At 36.3% G+C, this 20037-nt stretch overlaps 1 protein-coding gene across 4 annotated transcripts in view; it reads right to left on the reverse strand.

Moving 5' to 3' along the window:
• Positions 1 to 19346, reverse strand: part of Scn9a (sodium voltage-gated channel alpha subunit 9) — an 81146-nt gene extending 61800 nt beyond the window's left edge. For 2 of the 4 annotated variants that reach the window (XM_052181152.1, XM_052181150.1), the window contains exons 1-6: positions 19089 to 19346; positions 17668 to 17786; positions 17276 to 17365; positions 16646 to 16774; positions 14245 to 14336; positions 13062 to 13274 (exon numbers count right to left, since the gene is read on the reverse strand). In XM_052181152.1, the coding sequence (XP_052037112.1) occupies positions 13062 to 13274; positions 14245 to 14336; positions 16646 to 16774; positions 17276 to 17365; positions 17668 to 17786; positions 19089 to 19346 (901 nt within the window). Of the gene's footprint in view, positions 1 to 1016; positions 1053 to 2065; positions 2072 to 4692; positions 4718 to 13061; positions 13275 to 14040; positions 14133 to 14244; positions 14337 to 16645; positions 16775 to 17275; positions 17366 to 17667; positions 17787 to 19088 lie in introns of all 4 variants that reach the window. The other 2 variants (XM_052181149.1, XM_052181151.1) reach the window with 2 other exon arrangements.
• Between the last annotated feature and the right edge of the window lie 691 nt (positions 19347 to 20037).

A 20037-nucleotide genomic window follows, 5' to 3' on the forward strand; every position in this document is an offset into this window, starting at 1 on the left:
TTGATGGACTCAAAATGGTTCTAAGCTCATGAGTGGATTAATGCATTATGGGGCCAGTCTTAGTGAGAGATTGAGAGACAACAGAGAACTGTGAGGCTCAGGCATACTTGGAGGAAGAATGTAAGTCACTCGTGATATTCCCTAGAAAAGCTCATTTTGTCCTTTGTCCCCTTGTCCACCCCCACCCCACCCCAGACTTCTCCTTCTGCCTCTTAGACACCATGTGACGAGCAGATTGTTTGGCTCTGCTCATTGTCACAAAGCTCTCTGCCTTACCACAAAGTCAAAGACAACAGAGCTAGATAACCATGGACCAAACTTCTGAAACCTTGAGTGAAACTGATTTTTTCTCATTTAAACTGATTTCCTCATCCCCTTTTGAAGGAAATAGTAAGTTATAACTGTTTAGAGTACTAAGAAGAGCTGTTTCCAAAAAGGCCTTTTCTAAGGGAACAGCACTGAGAGGATAGCCATTCACTGCTGTTCTGCAATGTGTAAATGTGGCAATAGTAGCAGGTCTAAGAATACTTAGATATGAAGAAGGACATGGAGAACAGCGGGTAGCAGTTGTTGACTGGGACATGTGAAGTGTGTTTTACAACAGAGGATGTGGTGAGACAGTACTGATTACTAAGATGGGGCTATGAAGAAGCACATTCAGATTTTGATATTTATACAAAATTTATATTCAAGGCTGCAGGTTTTTAGGAAGTTTTGCTAAAGAGAAGATAGAGCTGTGAAGAAAATAAAAGAGAGGAGAGGAGAGGAGAAAGAGGAGACAGAGAAGGAAGACACTCAAAACTATGTTCCAATATATGACATCTGAAGAAAAATAAAATAAAATTATAAAAATTCTATTTACAACACCGCAAAGAAATGCAATTTATTTTACAAACCCATCTCGTTGGTCACGCACCAATCAGTATCTATAGGAATTGTGACATTCGAAATGTTGAGAATTTAAAAATGATACCGACTCGTTTTTCACCTTACACTTTCTCTGGTGCCCTTTGTGCCCATTTTTATGGTAAAGGATTTCCAGTTCTCTTCATCTTCCAGTAATAAGACTTCCTGCTATGATTAGAAAATGACAGAATCTTCCAAATTACATAAACAGCTAAAGAAGCATATATCATCACTCCTAAATACTAGCATTTGTTATTAGTGTGCATTAATTTTATAAAATAACGGGGTTCAATATGACATTCCATTCTTTTAAATAAGGCCTCAAATTTCCATTTGGCTCATTTCAACATACAGGTGATTATTATGAGACTTTTGTAGTAATAATGAAATTAAGACTTTGAAGTTGCATAGTCTTATATTTGAGTATTGCCTGTATTCTTTGCTATATAGTTAAATCATCTAACTTCTTTAATTGCTGCATCTGGGAACTGTGATTAATTCTTGAACAATTCATGTATGGTTTTTACAGATAGAGCAATAACAAAGTTCCACACATCCTATACTAGTCACTAAGTGAGAAACACTACTATTATTAAACTATCATTTAATTTCAACGGAGATTACTCAACTAGCTTACACACCAGCCCTTTTTAAACCCATAGGATGAAAGCAAAATGGGAAAATATCTTACTTTAGTTTAAAGTGGAAACCCTAGTGAGACTTAATACATAGCTTTTAAGGAAAACCAGTGCTTCAGTGAGAATGGATCTAACAAAATGAAGATATTGGTGGCATGATAGAATTTGCTTTTCTTTTTATATTTGTTTATTTACGTTGAGGTTTTGATATAAGATTTTTGTCATGTATCCCAGGGTTACATAAAACCCTTTATGTAAACCAGTCTAGTCTCAAACACGCATCCTACTATCTTAGCCTGCAAATATGAAGATTAGAAACATGGACTGTAACATCTGGCTCTTGTGATGCTATTTATCACAGATACACCTACATGATATTTCACTACCTAAGGACTAGTCACTGACCCCAAATATTCAGCAGTCTCTAATGAGCCGAATTATAGGAAGGGGCTCGAGGACTTCCTGAACTCACACACTAGCAGGCTTCCATTTAATTCATCAGGCATGATGAAAGTTGCAGCAAACAGCTATCTCACTCTGCAGAACACCTTACAATCTTTCCAAAACAAATAGCCATTGAATTTGTAGGCTAATTGGCCCCAAGAGAATATAATTTTAATATCTAAAGAAAAGGAGAACCGCGCTGGAAAGAGAAAGTGATCATTGTATAAAATAACTGATTCTGAAAGTGACTCCTTAACTCACATAAACATGACTCATTAATTTAACCACTGGTTACATACTGAGAATTTAATATATATATCTAGGACCTAAATGGTGGAATATGGCTCAGCATATAGAATGTTTGACCAGCACATATGAAGCCTTAAGTATGATTCACAAAACTGCATAAACTGGGTATAATGGGACACGTTTAATCATTATTTGGGAGGCAGGAGGATCAGAAGTTCCAAGAGCTACTTTTATAGTGAATTTAGTGCCAGTATAGGATACATCAGATTTTGTCTAGAAAAGAAAAGAAACCACATGTACACATAAAGACTTCATGTTCACAACAGTACCATGTGATCAAGGATGCTTATGAGATTAAAGCACATTTCTTTGTTTGCTGTAAAGTGTTTCTAAAAACAATTAGATGATGAGCTTCTGACTAGTGAATTAACTGTAGAGAGGTGGCAGAATTGTGGTTTGTGGGGCTTGTTTGGAGAAAATAAGTTATTGTGGTTGGCTGTATTTTTGAATCCTGACTTTTCCCCTTACTGTTAAATATATGGGGTAGGTAAGTTCATGGAATTAGAAAATGGTGTTAAGAATGAGGATTGAATATTCATGAGCAACGGGCTCATTTAGGAAAAGTTGACATTTTTAAAAATTAGATAGCGGTGATGATTGTAGAACTCTGTGAATGTAGAAAAACAATATGAGCAGCAACAACAAAAACCAGGGACATCTACATTTTGAAAAGGGATTTTATAAGCCAATTATTTTTGTAATGAAAATAAATGAAACATGACTCCTAATATTATAGATGGTGGGGATATAATTTGTAAAATTTTCCTCTAAAGTATCCACAGGGGAACAGGAGAAAATTACATAAATGGATATAACAAATGTGACAAAATAAAATAAATTAATCAATCTAAAATAAGCATTCTGTCAATTTCAGAACCAGTGGGGCAGGATAGAAAAACGTAATTCTGTAGTTTGGTACAATTTTTCTTGCTCAGAAAGACAGCTGTAGCCACTGCACATGGCTTGGAACTTTGGTGATATAGTGTATATTTCCTAGGCTAAGTGCTGTCATCCAATCCTGAGAATTAAGCAGGGGATCATTCCAGGAAAGCGTCACACATGTCATCCATGAGATATAGATAGATGCACCAGGAAGGAGCTGTACATGAGAGAGGAAAAACCTGGGAACAGTGAAGCCAGGGACTGTGGGTTATCCTTTACATGCCTAAGTTCTTAGACATGAGAACATTCTGCTTCAGCTCAACACAAACTTGTCATTATAATGCTCAGGAGTTACTGGAAACTTAGCTCAGAATTACATGGAGTTTTTGTTCATATGTAGTGGTAAGGATACTTCATAAACATCAACACACATAGTGAGTGAACATAAGGGGGAAATCTATGAATTCTGCTTCTATTCAGTGAGTTTGCACATTTGATAAATCTTGAAAATTCTCCTGATGCAGCTCTGCCTTAGGATCAAGAAAGGCTGTAAAGACTACTGGGCTCAGGACTCCTGTGTCAGTTGGTTTCTTTACTAGTCATCTCCTCAGGAATGCCAACCCACTTGTTGCATCTGTTCTCATGATCTAGTAACTACCCTTATATTTACTCCTTTCTTCATTCATTGTAAATCCAAGCACACTCATTTTTGTATTCCTTTAGTAACAGTCCAGCTTCTATCCATCTTTCTTTCTATCAAAGTAACGTAGCAGAATTATAACATATATATACAATGGGACTCATTTTCCAAACTTGCTGCCAAGTAATTGAATTTTGGAAGAGAAATTCTCAGAGCTAGTGGACAATTACACTTCAAGTAGATGAACTTCTTTATCAAATTAACATATAAAGTGAGCTTGGTCCACTCCCTAAGTTGATCCTATGGTGAGTTTTCCTCAAAACCCACTGTGAATTCCCCTTCCTTCTGGTGTGTCCTTCACAGCTCCTCATTCCATCATTTTCTACATCCCTGGCTTGTTGTTTGCTTGTTTGTTTGTTTGTGTCTGTGGGGTGAGTGGGCCAGGATGACCTTAAACTTGTGGCAATCAAGTCTGTGTGCTTCTGTCTACTGAATGTATGAATATGAGCTTGTCCTCTACACTCAACTCTTCTGATATGCATTTGTGATTGCCAAGGGAATAGTAAAGCAGGTTGTTGCTTAGAGTTTAATGTATTTAAAATTTCATATCTAGCTGCTTTTAAAGTGTTTATACAAATGTATATTAATCTCTAATATAATAGGTCATAAGAAATTTATAACATTGGAAAAATATATGTACATATTTCTGTTCTTACATAATGAGTAGTTCTGCTTTAGGCTTTGTTTACTACCTTTCTTGAAAAAGCAATTCTTCTTCCTGAGGTATGTGCAAGCTTCCAGAGCTATCTAGGAAAGGCTTTCAGAACTGAGCAAGTGGAATGTGCTTTACTGTAGCTGCTACAGACCTATGGCTTTCATTTATAATAGTTCCATTGTACTACATTAGTGCTTATGCTTTGTAAAACTGCACTTCTTACAGAGTTTAAAATTGTAACGTTCTATCTGATATCTTTTAAATATTACTTGACCATATGATTACATTAAATTTTGCTCCCCACTCTCGGAAAGCTTTGCTGTGTGGGGATGTTTTATTCTGTTAATGGGAATGAGAGCATCAGTCTTGCCTTGTAGTAACTTGGCTAGTTGTTTTAAAGTAAGAAATGATAATGGTATAGGATAAATAGCTAAAGGACTATTAAATTCATAGGGGTCCCATACAAGATAGACCTTGTGAGAGAAAACTTATGTGTAATACATCTGGTTAAGATTAGAAGGAAATGCATTTTTCTAAAAATTTAACCTTTTAAAATCTATACTGGTTCACTAAGTAAAAGTAATTTGTTTTGAAATTTTGGTGTATTCTCTCTCTTCCTATCTGTCTATCTATCTATCTATCTATCTATCTATCTATCTACCTACATACTACCTATCTACCTACTTACCTATCTATTCATTTTATTCATTTAGAAAGGCCCATTAATCTTCTCAGAATGGTATCTGTCTTTACATAAAGAAAACAAAGAATTGGCTTGATTTGTAAAGTACCCAAGTACTTCTCAGACAATAGGTAATTCCATGCCTACTTTTAGTTAATTCTCTGTGATTTAATATTATTATAAAAATGGGTTTTAGAAACCACAGAAATTTCCAATATATCAGAGAATTTGTCATTCCTTTGATAAGACAGATAAATTATTCTGCTCAAAGGATGATAAATCAATATACTATAAAACTAAAATTAAAACATCAAGCAAAACAATTAACTAAACATCAATAAAAGCTTAACATGTTTTCATATCAATTCAAATGGGCAGCACAAAAATTGTTAAGATATGCCATTGGATTCATATCAGGATGGATACCTGGTCAGACAAATTTACTGTGTGCCTATTGGAGAAAATACAGAAGTATTCAAGCTAATGTAATTCTGTTTTCAAATGTAAACAGCTTGAGTAGCTTCCCAATTCATACTAAGATCTGTTTATTTTCATAAAGACCCTGCTGTATGTGGCTTGGCTGCTCTAAGTGGAGAAAAATGATTCAAAAATTTGAAAGTAGGAAATATGAAAAAAATTGTTTACAAATTGTAAATCTTGTCTTTTCTTCAGTGTTAGGTTTTTGAAATCATGTATTTGGATTCTTCCTATAAATATAACAGTAGTCAAACTTGTATATGGTTAAATTATATCAGAAATATAATATTTCAGTATTAAAATGGAAAGTCTAAAGTAAATGTATATCCTTAATTGTCCATTCACTAGCATGCAGCCATGCAGTGATTGAATAGTGGATCCTTTGATAAACGTCATGCTTTCTTGTTGGTAGCTCCCAATGTCAACCTCCATAGAACAATGTGTTATACCTTTTCTAGCTATATTTTATCTTTAGAGGATTTAGTGATGCCATTATCAATCATCATTTTAATACATCTATGAACACTTCTTATTTCAATGAATTGTCAATATAGATAATGAATTCTAACAATATACAATTATTAATAGCCAATAGGCAATGGAATGTTATTGGACCCATTTAAATTTTACTAGTAGTCATATAACTCTCTAAATGGGAAATATTTTAGAGGACCACTTCTTCCTTACCTGAGCATACATACAAATACATTTTTGAATAGAAATGTGTTTCAAGCACTAGCTACATTAGATAACTATACTGTATAAGGCCATCATTGTCCCGCAAACTTCTTGGATTAACAAGACTGCTTTGAACTCCATGTTGCTAAGTAACTCACTAATTCGCAAATATATTTGCAATGGTAGAAATTTGAACTTTGACAGTTTTAATTTAATTTAATTCAATGATAGTTTAAAGATAAAAAATACAATGGGCCTGGATCTATAACTCAGTGATGTTGCTTTTACCTAACATATGTGAGGTCTTAAGTTCAGTATACAGAAGTATAAAAATAACTACATAAAAATAATAAACAGAAGATATGAGAAATATAAGAAATTAAAAAGAAAACTAATAGTTTAAAATAGTCTACATTTGCATAGTTTTTATACACTAGATTTTTGATCAATTCAGTTGTGGGAACTTCTGTTATGCAGTATGAATCAATGCTCTAGTACTATTTCTTTATAGACATAAATATAATTTCCTTTATGTACTATATTCTCTCAAAAGATCTTAATTGGTTCTATGTAATAATCAATTATAAACCAAATAATCTTAGTTAACTAAAAATAATGAAAATAGTAATAACAATAATAACAACAAAACAATGAGTGCATAAAGGAATATTAAGGTGGCTAGATGTTGAGAACTCTGAATCCCAAATTGAGGCCAATCAATCTTGTTACGGTGAGAGAAAGAGGCATCAATGACCATGATTTCAATTAAACTCCAAAAATTGAAGGGCTGACTAAAGGAGTAGAGTTAAATTAAATTTGACCAAAAGCTATCACCACAATCAAAAGAACTGCAGCTAAATGTGGTACAGAAACAAGCTATTACTAAATTCACCCTAACAACAAGCAGTTGCATCTTAACTAATCACAGCAATTCGACTTGAGCTCATCACCACTGCCAACTGATCAATCAGACCATGCCCATATAAGGAAATGCCTGTATGTAACCCATAAGCTGTTTTTCTAAACCATAACCTTTTCCTGTCTGTAAATAGTGCCTACCTAATTGATGGACTGAGTTCTGAGCCTCTGATTCCTAAATCAGCTGGATACATAAGTTATTTTTTGCCCAAACAAATTCTAATAAAAGTTTGTTTGAAGATTTTCTTCTAAACAGAGTCTAAAAGACATTCCAGTGATAAGACTTATAATATAGAAGGAATAGGAATAGCACAAATGTTAAAGAAGATTTTAAGAACTGAAAACTGAATTTTAAAAATTAATGTAAATGTGGACAATTATTTCTATTTATCATTTCTATTGCACACAAATTAAGAAATAATATTTTCTAGTTTAGAGAAATTTTAACCCAACAACATGGCTTCTCTAGCAAGAGATCGTATCCAAAGACCTTCCAGGTCTATGTAATCAAATGGAATGTAGACATGCCTGGATTATAGTATGATCTGACTGATAGACCCTTTACTACAAAACAACAAAAATAAGGTTAACTTACAGAAAGAGGCACTCATGATTGAAAGTGACCTTTATTTGAGACACACACAAAGTGACAAATCATAGAAAGATTTACTGAATGAGTCATAGGTAGAAAATGACTAACTCTCATGAGAATAGTATTGAGGAGATCTACTTAAGAGAGCAGCAGCAGGAGAGAGAGAGAGAGAGAGAGAGAGAGAGTGTTTTATCAGGAGAGTTAAGCAGAGACAGGTTGCAGGTGCAAACAGAATAAGAAGGGCGAGAAGATTAGAACAGCTTGGCAGTTTGAGGCCTAGCAGAGCAGTTCAGTAAGAAGCGGAGAGGAGCAGGAGTGAATCAATCATTTTGGAGAGAAGTTTCAGCCAAAATTTCTGAGTTGAAACAAACAGCAAGAGTTCAGAAAAAGCCGCTAAGTGTGAGTTTATTCAGCAGTCAGACTTTTACATAGCAATTACTATTCCAGTCTAGAAATTGAAAATATTTATTATAAAAACCAGAAAGTGGAAGAGTTCATGATGGGAACAGGAAGAAAACATGCTAATTTGTAACCAAACTGCGATGGTAATGAAATACATACTAGGTATTTTTCTGTGCACTTAATAGTTTTCTTCATATCAACCCTATTCCTACTCCTTTTTTACTTACATTCCTTTGCTATCTCAGATAGACTTGATTTGTTTTTACTTCATCACTGAGTATTTAAAACCATTTAGAAAAAATAAAAATTCTCTGCTGTCTAAGGAAATTTCATTTCTTTTTGGCAAAAGGTTATAATCTGTTAAAGTTTCTTATTTTCTGACTCTCCCTTAGATCAGATTAGAATACTATGTCCTAAATTCACCAGATAATATCACTCACTCAGATGCTGCTCAGGTGTCAAGATGCACATGATCCTGACTTCATTTTTCTTTCCTATTCATCAATAGGTCTTGTGAAAAACAATCGAAGGGGAAAGCATTTGATGAGCATGCAGTGTGTGTGTTATGTGAGACCTCTGACATATGCTTGTATATTCAGCAGGCTTCTGAGGTTATGTTCAGATCATATTCTTGTGCTAATGGGGACATTCCACTGAATCAGTCCTTTCTGACCCCATCAATCAGAAATGGGAATACTATCAGGAAAAGTTATAAAGCCTATCAAATTTACCATTATGTATGGTGTTGAAAAACTAAATTTTGTCTTATGGAAACCTAAATAAATATCATCAATAGGCAAATATCTTAATAGTGATAGCTTTATCATTGTTACCATTCGTTAATTTAGGTATAAGATATTATAGTTTTAAGTTATAAATACAAAATAGAATTATATTGTATCTTACATTATAAAAGCATCTTAGTGTTTTTATATTAAAAAAGCTATAGAACATAATCCATATCATATAGTTAAATGCAATAGTTAATGTGAATCATTATTGGTCCCTAGTCACTGGAATCTTTATCTTGTAGAAATTTGTTTTTAGTGACTATGTAGAGGGGCATACTGGTAGGCAGGGATCACCAGAGTAAAAGATAGCTTGGGACACACACTGCCAGGACTCCACCTGCACCCAGAAGCTCAGTAGCACCACAGCCAGCCAGCTGGGTACCTACCCTGCCAAGGGTCATGCACCCTGCAGGGAGGCAGTTAGAGGGAGTCCTGTGCTTCGAAGGCACCACATTCTCTGCTCCTGTGACTGTGTAGAGGGGCAGACTAGTAGGCAGGGATCACCAGAGTAGAGGATCGCTTGGGATACACTCCACCAGGACTCCACCTGCACCCAGGAGCTTGGCAGCAACACAGCAATCTGTGCCAAGGGAAAGAAGGTCACCCAGGGTTGCTTAGATAGGCTTGCAGGCACACAGGAGAGGCACACACCAGCCAGTGACAGGAGGACCAACTAACACCAGAGATAACCAGATGCCAAAAGGCAAATGTAGGAAACTTGCTAACAGAAATCAAGGCAATATAGCACCATCCTAACCCAAATCTCCAACAATAGCAAGTCCTGGATACCCCAAGGAAAGCATACCAGGAAAGCAAAATTTGAATTTAAAATCATACATCATGATGCTGATGGAGGGCTTCCTGGAAGGCTTCAAGAAGGACATAAATAACTCCCTTAAAGAAATACTGGAAGCCCTTGAAGAGTTAAGGGAAAAACAACAAAACGGGTGAAGGAATTGAACAAAGCCATCCAGGATTTAAAGATGGAAGTAGAAAAAATAATGAAATCGCAAAAGGAAACAATTTGGGATATAGAAAACCTAGGAAAGAAGTCAGAAGTCATGGATCCAAGCATCAACAACAGAATACAAGAGATAGAAGAGAGAATCTCAGATGCGGAAGATACCATAGAAAGCATTGTTACAACAGTCAAAGAAAATGAAAAATGCAAAAAGCTCCTGACCTGAAACATCCAAGAAATCCAGGACAAAATGAGAAGACCAAACCTAAGGATTATAGATGTAGAAGAGAGTGAAGATTTCCAACTTAAAGGGAAAGTAAATGTCTTCAACAAAATTATACAAGAAAACTTCCCTAACCTAAAGAAAGAGATGTCCATGAACATACAAGAAGCCTACAGAACTCCAAATAGATTGGACCAGAAAAGAAATTCCTCCTGTTACATAATAGTTAAAACACCAAATGTACTAAACAAAGAAAAAATATTAAAAGCAGTAAGGGAAAGCAGTAAGGATCAAGTAACATATAAAGGTAGGCCTATCAGAATTACACCAAACTTCTAACAAGAGACTAGGAAAGTCAGAAGAGCCTGGGAAGACCCTAAAGGAATACAAATGCCAACCCAGACTGCTATATCCAGCAAATCTCTCAATTACCATAAATGGAGAAACCATGGTATTTCATGACAAAACAAATTTACACAGCATAATTCCACAAATCCAGCCGTTCAAAGGATAATGAATGGAAAATATGAACAAAAGGAGGGAAACTACACACTAGAAAAAACAAGAAATTAATTTTCTTTCAGCAAACTCTAAAGAAGATAACAAATATAAAAAATTACATCAAAAATAGCAGGAAGCAACAATCACTATTCCTTAATTTCTCTTAACATCAATGGACTCAATTCCCCAATAAAAAGACAGACTGACAGACTAGATACGTAAGCAAGACCCAACATTTTGCTGCATACAGAAAACACATCTCAGTGTCAAAGACAAATACTACCTCAGAGTAAAAGGCTGGAAAACAGTTTTCCAAGCAAATGGTCCCAAGAAACCAGTTGGAGTAGCCATTCTAATATCCAATAAAATAAATGACTTTCAACCAAAAGTCATCACAAAAGACATAGAAAGACACTCTAATACTCATCAAAGGAAACATCTACCAGGAAGAACTTTCAATTCTGAATATCTATACTCCAAATGCAAGGGCAACCTCATTTGTAAAGGAAACTTTACTAAAGCTTAAAGCACACATCACACCCCACACAATACTTGTGGGTGACTTCAACACCCCACTCTCCTCAATGGACAGATCAGGGAAACACAAACTAAACAGAGACACAGTGAAACTAACAGAAGTTTTGGACCAAATGGATTTAATAGATATCTCTAGAACATTTTATCCTAAATCAAAAGAATATACCTTCTTCTCAGCACCTCATGGTACCTTCTCCAAAATCGACCCATATAATTGGTCACAAAACAGACCTCAACAGATATAAGAAGATCTAACTAATTCCATGCCTCCTATCTTATCACTATGGAGCAAGGGCGGTCTTCAATAGCAACAAAAACAACAGAAAGCCCACATACACATGGAAGCTGAATAATGTTCTACTCCATGTTACCTTGGTCAAGGAAGGTAATCAAAGATCTTTGGTATTCTTTGGAATTCGTAGGTAAGGAAAGAAATCAAAACCTTTTTATAATTTAATGAAAATGAAGGCATAACATACACAAATTTATGGGACACAATGAAAGTAATGCTAAGAGGGAAATTCATAGCTCTGAGTGCCTCCAGAAAGAAGCTGGAGAGAACATACACTAGCAGCTTAACAGCACACCTGAAAGCTTTAGAACAGAAAGAAACTAATACAACCAAGAGGAGTTGAAGGCAGGAAATCACCAAACTCAGGGCTGAAATCAACCAAGTTGAAACAAAAAGAGCTATACAAAGAATCAACAATACCAGGAGCTGGTTCTTTGAGAAAATCAGTAAGATAGATAAACCTTTAGCTAGACTAACCGGAGGGCACAGAGACAGTATCCAAATTAACAAAATCAGAAATTAAAAGGTAGAAATAACAACAGAAACTGAGGAAATTCAAAAAATTATCACAGTCTACTAGAAAACCCTATACTCAACACAACTAGAAAATCTAGATGAAATGGACAGTTTCCTAGACAGATACCACCTTCCAAAGTTTAATCAGGATCAGATAGACCATCTAAATGGTCCCATAACCCCTAAAGAAATAGAAATGATTTTGACATTGACAGTCTCCCAACCAAGAAAAAACAAAACAAAAAAAAACAAACAAAAAAATAAAAACACAGGTGTTGAAATCACCCACAATTATTGTGTGGGGTGCAATGTGGCAATGTGTGGTATACTATGGAACACTACTCAGCTATTAAAAACAATGAATTCATCAAATTCTTAGGCAAGAGGATGGAACTGGAGAAAGTCTTCCTGAGTGAGGTGACCTAATCACAAAAGAACACACATGGTCTGCACTCACTGATAATCGGATATTAGCTCAGAAGCTCAAATACCCACGAAACAATTCACATATCAAATGATGCTCAAGAAGAAGGAAGGAGAGATCCCTGGTCCTGGAAAGGCTCAGTGCAGCAGTGTACAGAAATACCAGGACAGGGAAGCGGGAAGGGGTTGATTTGGGAACAGGGGGAGGGAAGAGGGCTTATGGAACTTTCTGGGGGATCCATGAAAGGGGAAATCATTTGAAATATAAATAAAGAATATATCAAATAAAAAAAGAAATTTGTTTTTATGGAACTAACCTAGGTTCCTACAGAATGAATCACTATAGAGCTATAGAAAAGAAAGCCTTATAAAGTCACTTGTACCAAGATAGAAAAGAAAATCACACTGACAAGTCTCTGTTACATATTTCAATAGTTTCAAAATAATCAAATTTCAAGCATGTATGAATTACTAGAAGAAAGTCACACTTTTGGTGTTACTTCTAGCACATAGTCAAAACAGGGACATTCTTACTTTTCAATTCCTCTTCACTCTCAACAGTACTCATGATGCTTTCTAATGTTTCATTCTGATCAAGGTCCTTCCGGAAACATTTATGCTTCAAGTTGCCCATAAACAGCTGCAGTCCAATTAGTGCAAACACACTGAGACAGAACACAGTGAGGATCATGACGTCAGAGAGCTTCTTCACTGACTGGATCAGGGCCCCCACGATAGTCTTTAGTCCTTAAAATGTAGAAGAAAAATTGGCATTCATAATGACATAAAAGGCTCTCAATGGGAAACAAGTGAAAACACAAGCCTAACTAGGAATGCATGCAATATGCCAAGTCAATGATCTTAAATAACTGAATCCAGAAAAGTCTCCAGGTCCCAAAAGGTGAATCTGTACAACTTGTTTTTATGAACTACAAGTGATTAAAACTAGTAAAACATTTCCAAGGATTTATTAGGTTCAATTGTTAAGTAAGGTGGATGCTGAAACCATACCCCACTTACAAATATAATAGTTTTGTAATTTTAACTCAATACAAGTTGGTCAAACAAACCATCTCTACATAATAGAACTGAAAAAGTAAGAAACTAATTGAAGTACATAGTGATGACGTATATCAAACCAATTTTCAAGTAAGAAGCATCTTGATAAAGTGTTCATGTAAGAAACAGAAAGCAATTAAACAATGTCATGCAACGCCTACATGCAGATATTTCCTATTTTATTATTTATATGATGTTCTGATCAGTTGAAATTTTCCTTCCTGAAAAGGTAGAAAACCAATCCTTTGGCAGGAGGAAAAATTTCAAGTGGAGATGTGAGCCAAGTGGTCATCTTCCTTCTCCAAGACCCATGCAACTGATTAAACCCAATGGCTGACTTTTAAAATAAAAATTGCAGTGAAAGCAGATGGAATGCAGTTTGGTTCAAATTATGGAAGAAAATTCTGTTCTCCAAAGGGTCAAAGCCAGCCCTTGTGTTTAACCCCACTCTCACCTGGAATGACTGATATTGTTTTCAATGCTCGGAGAACTCTGAATGTTCTCAACGCTGAGACATTGCCCAGGTCCACAAACTCTGTCACATATCTGTAATAGGGGAGTTTATACACAGACACAGTGACAACACACACACAGACAAAGAAAACTCCCAAACAGCTGGAGTTAAGCAGCCTAAAGCTCCACACCAATCACTTCTTACCTGGAATTACAGAAATAGTTTTCAAAGCTCTCAAGACTCTGAAAGTTCGAAGAGCTGAAACATTGCCTAGGTTTACAAATTCTGTTAAATACCTGTAGGATTAAATCAGAGTTATTCAGAATCTAGGCAGTGTATAATACTTACCGTCCTGTTAGTCAAAGTATTTTCTATGTGTAGTTTGGCAAGTCTTTTACGTTCCTAATTTAACCTAATGCATATGATTTGAATGATTTGATAAAAAGACATATATGGTATTTTATTGTGATTCATAGACTTAAATAATCAAATAATTAAATGCATAATATAATAATATAGAGTTTTAATCTTCTATACAATTTGAGAGCAATATACTAAGTAAAAGAAGCCAAACACAGCAAATTTCACTCTGATAAAATGTTCAGCAAAGAGAAGCATCTTTAAAAATGCTCAACTTCATTAGTCATTAGGGAAATGAAAATCAAAATAACCTAAGATTAAAAACTCAGGAGACAGCAGGTGTTGGCGAGGATGTGGAGAAAGAGGAAAACTCCTCCACTGCTGGTGGGGTTGCAAATTGGTACAACCACTCAGGAAATCAGTCTGGCAGTTCCTCAGAAAACTGGGCATGTCACTTCTGGAGGATCCTGCTATACCACTCCTGGGCATATACCCAGAGGATTCCCCAGCAGGTAATAAGGATACATGCTCCACTATGTTCATAGCAGCCCTATTTATAATAGCCAGAACCTAGAAAGAACCCAGGTATCCCTCAACAAAAGAATGGATGCAAAAAATGTGGTATATATACACAATGGAGTAGTGTTCAGCCATTAGAAACAATGAATTCATGAAATTCTTAGACAAATAGATGGAGCTGGAGAATATCATACTAAGTGAGGTAACCCAGTATCAAAAGATTAATCATGGTATGCACTCACTAATAAGTGGATATTAGCCTAGAAAATTGGAATACCCAAAACATAATCCACACATCAAATGATGTATAAGAAGAACGGAGGAGTGGTCTGATCTGGAAAGAGTCAGTGTAGCAGTATAGGGCAAAACCAGAAGAGAGAAGTGGGAAGGGGTGGATGGGAGAACAGGGGGAAGGAAGAGGGCTTATGGGACTTTCGGGGAGTAGGGGGCCAGAAAAGGGGAAATCATTTGAAATGTAAATAAAAAATATATTGAATAAAAAATATTTTAAAAAAATGTCCAGCAAAGCAATATGGTGTTTTAAAAGAGTCAGTGCATGGGGGGAGTGGAGGTAACTACTAATCAGTGGAGGGTTTCTTCTTGTAATGAGTATAATAATCTCAATTTAGACAATATTGATGCCCATAAGATTTGTGAATATTCTAGAAAACCCTGAGAAAATGGAGCTAAGGTATCTCTATTGGAGGGAACCTGATGAATATGGAGTTGGGGAGGAATGAGGGAAACAGACTAGAAATCTCAGACCTTTCTGAATTGGCTCAATGTCTCAGACACTCTTTTTGTTGTTAATTTCTTGATTTACATTTTAAATATTTTCCCCTTTCCAGGTCTCTCCTTAGGAAACCACCTATCCCATCCCTCCTCCCCCTGCCTCTATGAGGGTGCTCCCCCTCTCATCCACCCACCCACTCTCATCCTCCCGCCCTGGTATTCCCCTACACTGGGGCATCAAACACCCTCAGGCCCAAGGGCCTCTCCTCCCACTGATGTCCAACAAGGCCATCCTCTTCCACATATGCGGCTGTAGCCCTGGGTCTCTCCATGTGAATTCTTTGGTGGTCCAGTACCTGGGAGCTCTGGGGGGGGTGGGTCTGTTATAATTATGATACTATTATAATTCAAGATAATAGAGACAGTAATTTAGGATTGGGACTTAAAAGGTTTATGACTAGTACTTTTGCAAAAAGATAGGAGTACCTGAAAATGATACAGAAAGTCAACTCTGCTGCTTATGCAGTAGCTGTGCAATTCATGGTAGGAGCAGTGTGTGATGAAAGCTCAGTTAGGAATATCTGACTTTCTATTTTAATATACTTACTAGCTCATCAACACACACACTGTGCTTAGAATTAGAGGTCTTAGTCATTAAGGAGCCTTGTGAGAGCTTCTGACATACTTTTAGTTTTACAATAAATTCTTAAAAAAATGTGTTTCCAATTAACACCGGATATACAGATGTATAATATATGTCCACTCATGTGCTGATCAGGAGGCAAGATAACCCTTATGCAAAACTTGTTTTGACTGGAAAACACTTCTTGAAAAAAAAATACAACTGTGAATAGGTAGTCTTTTTGCAACTCTGTTTACCTTTAAATGTAGCCATGTCATGTAAGAAAAATCAGCCTCCAAAAGTTGATTTTACCAGAATATTATTCTGAGACATTCAAAACTTTCCAGGTCAAAAATATTGAGGAGTACTTACGCAAAAACAATGACAACAAAGTCCAGCCAGTTCCAAGGATCACGGAGGAAGGTGAATTCGCCCACGCAAAAGCCTCTTGCAAGGATTTTTATGAGTGATTCAAAAGTATATATCCCAGTAAAAGTGTACCTGAAGGAGAGAATACATTGAAATTCTAGGTGTAAATGAGTAATGTCTCATTACAACTTTTACAGTTTATTACCATTGATTCTACACAGCTGCTGTTAGTTTATGGATCATTCCATCTCGTGAAATACATTGTGTAAGGGATGGTTTCTAAGAGCTCTTAAAATGTCCTTATCAGTTACACATAGGTATTTAATCCATCCAGAGAATCCCAGTAGAGATTTTAATAACAATATAGCCACTAGCATGAGATGCATATTATATTTATGGACAGGAAAGGGGATATGATAAGCTCACTCTTTCAGAAACACTGTAGCATCTAAGGATTCCAACCCTGTTCCCAATGAGTTAACATGGAGGAGAGAAAGAACTGAAAAGAAAATGGCACACAGGAGAGAATAAAATACATTATTTTATAGACTCAACTTCTAAAGTTCTGGAAGGAAAAAGAATCTTGAAATATAGCATTTAACCCCAGTTTCATATATACTAATGAGCACTTACTCTACGTTTTTGGTCCATTCTGGAGGGCTGCTCATGGTCATGAATATGCAGTTTGTCAAAATTGTACACATGATTAGCATGCTGAATAAAGTAGCTTCCAGTCAAGGAATATAGGACACCACAAAAGCGGAGCCGATGATGACATTGGTTGAAATGCAAACAACTTTTCTTTAGAAAATAATCAAAATAGATGAATAGTTGCTCTGTTGAATAAAATTATCATACTCTAAAATTCTAATAAGACTATCCTCTTATGCTTTTATGAGCCTAATTTATTTTGAAATCTATAAAGATCCTTCCAGGTGCAGAAGGGCCTATATCAAGGTCTGAATACAGAAGCAAACCCAACATCATTGTGATGTACTGCTTAAGGTAGGCATTGGAAAGGATATGAGTGTACCAAGATCTTAATAGATATTCTTCTCAGAGGACTGAAGGGAGACAGCATGTACAAAGCAGGGGTGGCGTTGAAACGGAAGATTGCTTTTCCTTTGTTCAATACTATAAAAGTCTGCAAGAGGAAAAAGAAACAGGATGTAGCTGAACTCCCAACACTTTAATCCATCACATTGCCGTGAACAGTTTATACCTCCAAGTGGTAGTGCAGGGCTGAAGCAATGCTGCCATGGGTCTTTAAGACAAGCACTTCCCTCGTGAGGAAGCATCTGTCAGTCACTGGACAATGACTTCCAAAGCTGTTTGTTTTCTAAAATAACTGAACTGCATACAAGCATCTAGTAGTTCTAGACATGTCCACCCTTTAGACATTGTGACAGCACCTTGTAATCTACAAAGTTCATGCTGAACAACCTCAAAATAAAGCTACCCCCAAACGTTTCCTGATGTCAGTGTGTTTGTGATGATGTGTTGGACAACCCTCTTAGCTCTCCTCAGTCACATTCATCCCCGGGACGGTGAGATGGACAGAGGTAGGAAATCTATTTTTTTCAGGTATGTATTACCTCAACAAACTTGGCTTTCTGCAAACACAGGGTGAGGAATTGTGTCATAAAAGGCAAAGAAAGGGGATCAAAACTAACATGAAACCTACTACACTATTACATCATTTTTTCAAGATCAAATTGCATTACATATGAAATTAAAAAAAATAAAAAGGATGACTTTTGTGTTTTAAATTTTTTTCTTTTATTGAAAATAGATGTTTTTCCCTTACATAATATACCATGGTTACAGTTGCCCTGCTTTCTATAGCCTCCAGTCCCTTCCCACCTCTCTGCTCATCCAGATCCACTCCATTTCCATCTCTCATTAGAAAACAAATAGGCTATAAAGGAATAATAATTTAAATTAGCATTATTCATTTGCATTACAACTTAAAGGGACTTTAAAATAGTCATACACAGGAATTACATATTACCACAAATAGCTGCCAAGAATGCTCAGCAGGTAGAGACGTTTTCTACCAAGCCTGATGATAACGTGAGTTTGATCCCTGGGCCTCACATAGTGGAAGCAGAGAAATAATTTCTACCAGGTGTCATCTGACTTTACCCACCCACTCCACACATTAAACAAGTGTAACATAGCCGTGACGATAAAACTACCAGAAAGGGTTCACCATGCCATACTTAAAAAGGAAGACTTTCTGTTGAATATGTTGAATAATTAGTCAATTCAAATAAGCATGCCACTACCACTATCAGTTTTAACAAAATACTAGAAAAAGTGCATATTCTCAGCAACCTAATATGTATTTAAGAGATTGCTCACGCCATGAGGACATTAATTGTCATATATCTTTGGTATGGAATGAAGTCAAGGGAACTCTGCTACTGAAGTCTCAATTACTTACCTTTTTGTCTGCATAGTATGGGTCCAGGTCCTCCAGGGGCTCTGACACCATTCCAGGGGGAATGTCTCCATAAATGAAGGGTAGCTGTTTACCAGCTTCCAAGTCACTACTGGGCTTGGGACCTTCTTCCTCGTCATCTTTCTTTTCATCTTTGTGTCCCTTGGCTTTTTCTTCAGAAATGCGTTGCTCAATGAGGGCAAGGGACTGTTTTGTGAAGTGAACGAAGCTCTGAGGTCCTGGAGGAGGCAGCATCGCCATCTTTTCATCCTGTATATTTTATTTCCCCCTTGGCTCCTTACCTAAGAGGCCTGAGTGAAACAAAGGAAAGGATAATGTAGCTCCATGGCTTCTAGAGAAGACAGTTTTAAAACTGATGATAAAAATATCCAGTCTTGGGGTGCGCTTCGTAGCTGTGATTGTTGTTGTTTACTAATGTGACCTACAGCCCCCAAGACCATACAAGACACTAGAGTCATCTGTGATGGTTTACATACATTGGGTTAGCCTATGGGTAAGACACTGAAAGAGCATCTAGATTAAATGAACTGAATTGGGATTACCTTCATTGAATGTAGGGAGCACCACTTCATGGCCTGGGACCAAGGACAACATAAAAAGAAAAAAGTCCTCTGGATTCAGGCCTTAACATCTTGTGCTTCCTGAGAATTGACACAGTGTCCCCCGTGACCTCAAGGGCATATTGCTATGAGTTTACTACCATGGTGGACAGTACCCTTGAACAGTGAGCCAAAATTTATACTCCTTTCCTTAAGCTTGCTTCTTGTTGGGTATTTGTTACAGTGAAAAGAAAGAAACGAATGCAGTCATAGAGTACTTTCCTTTCAGGCACAAGAGTTTTCACTCTGACTTACAAATCTAAAGAATCAAGTAAACAAATAGCCAAACAACAGATAGAAATATAAGTGACAATGGGTATGAAAACTCATAA

The sequence above is a fragment of the Apodemus sylvaticus genome, chromosome 5 (genome assembly GCF_947179515.1).
Source record: "Apodemus sylvaticus chromosome 5, mApoSyl1.1, whole genome shotgun sequence".
NCBI lineage: Eukaryota > Metazoa > Chordata > Mammalia > Rodentia > Muridae > Apodemus > Apodemus sylvaticus.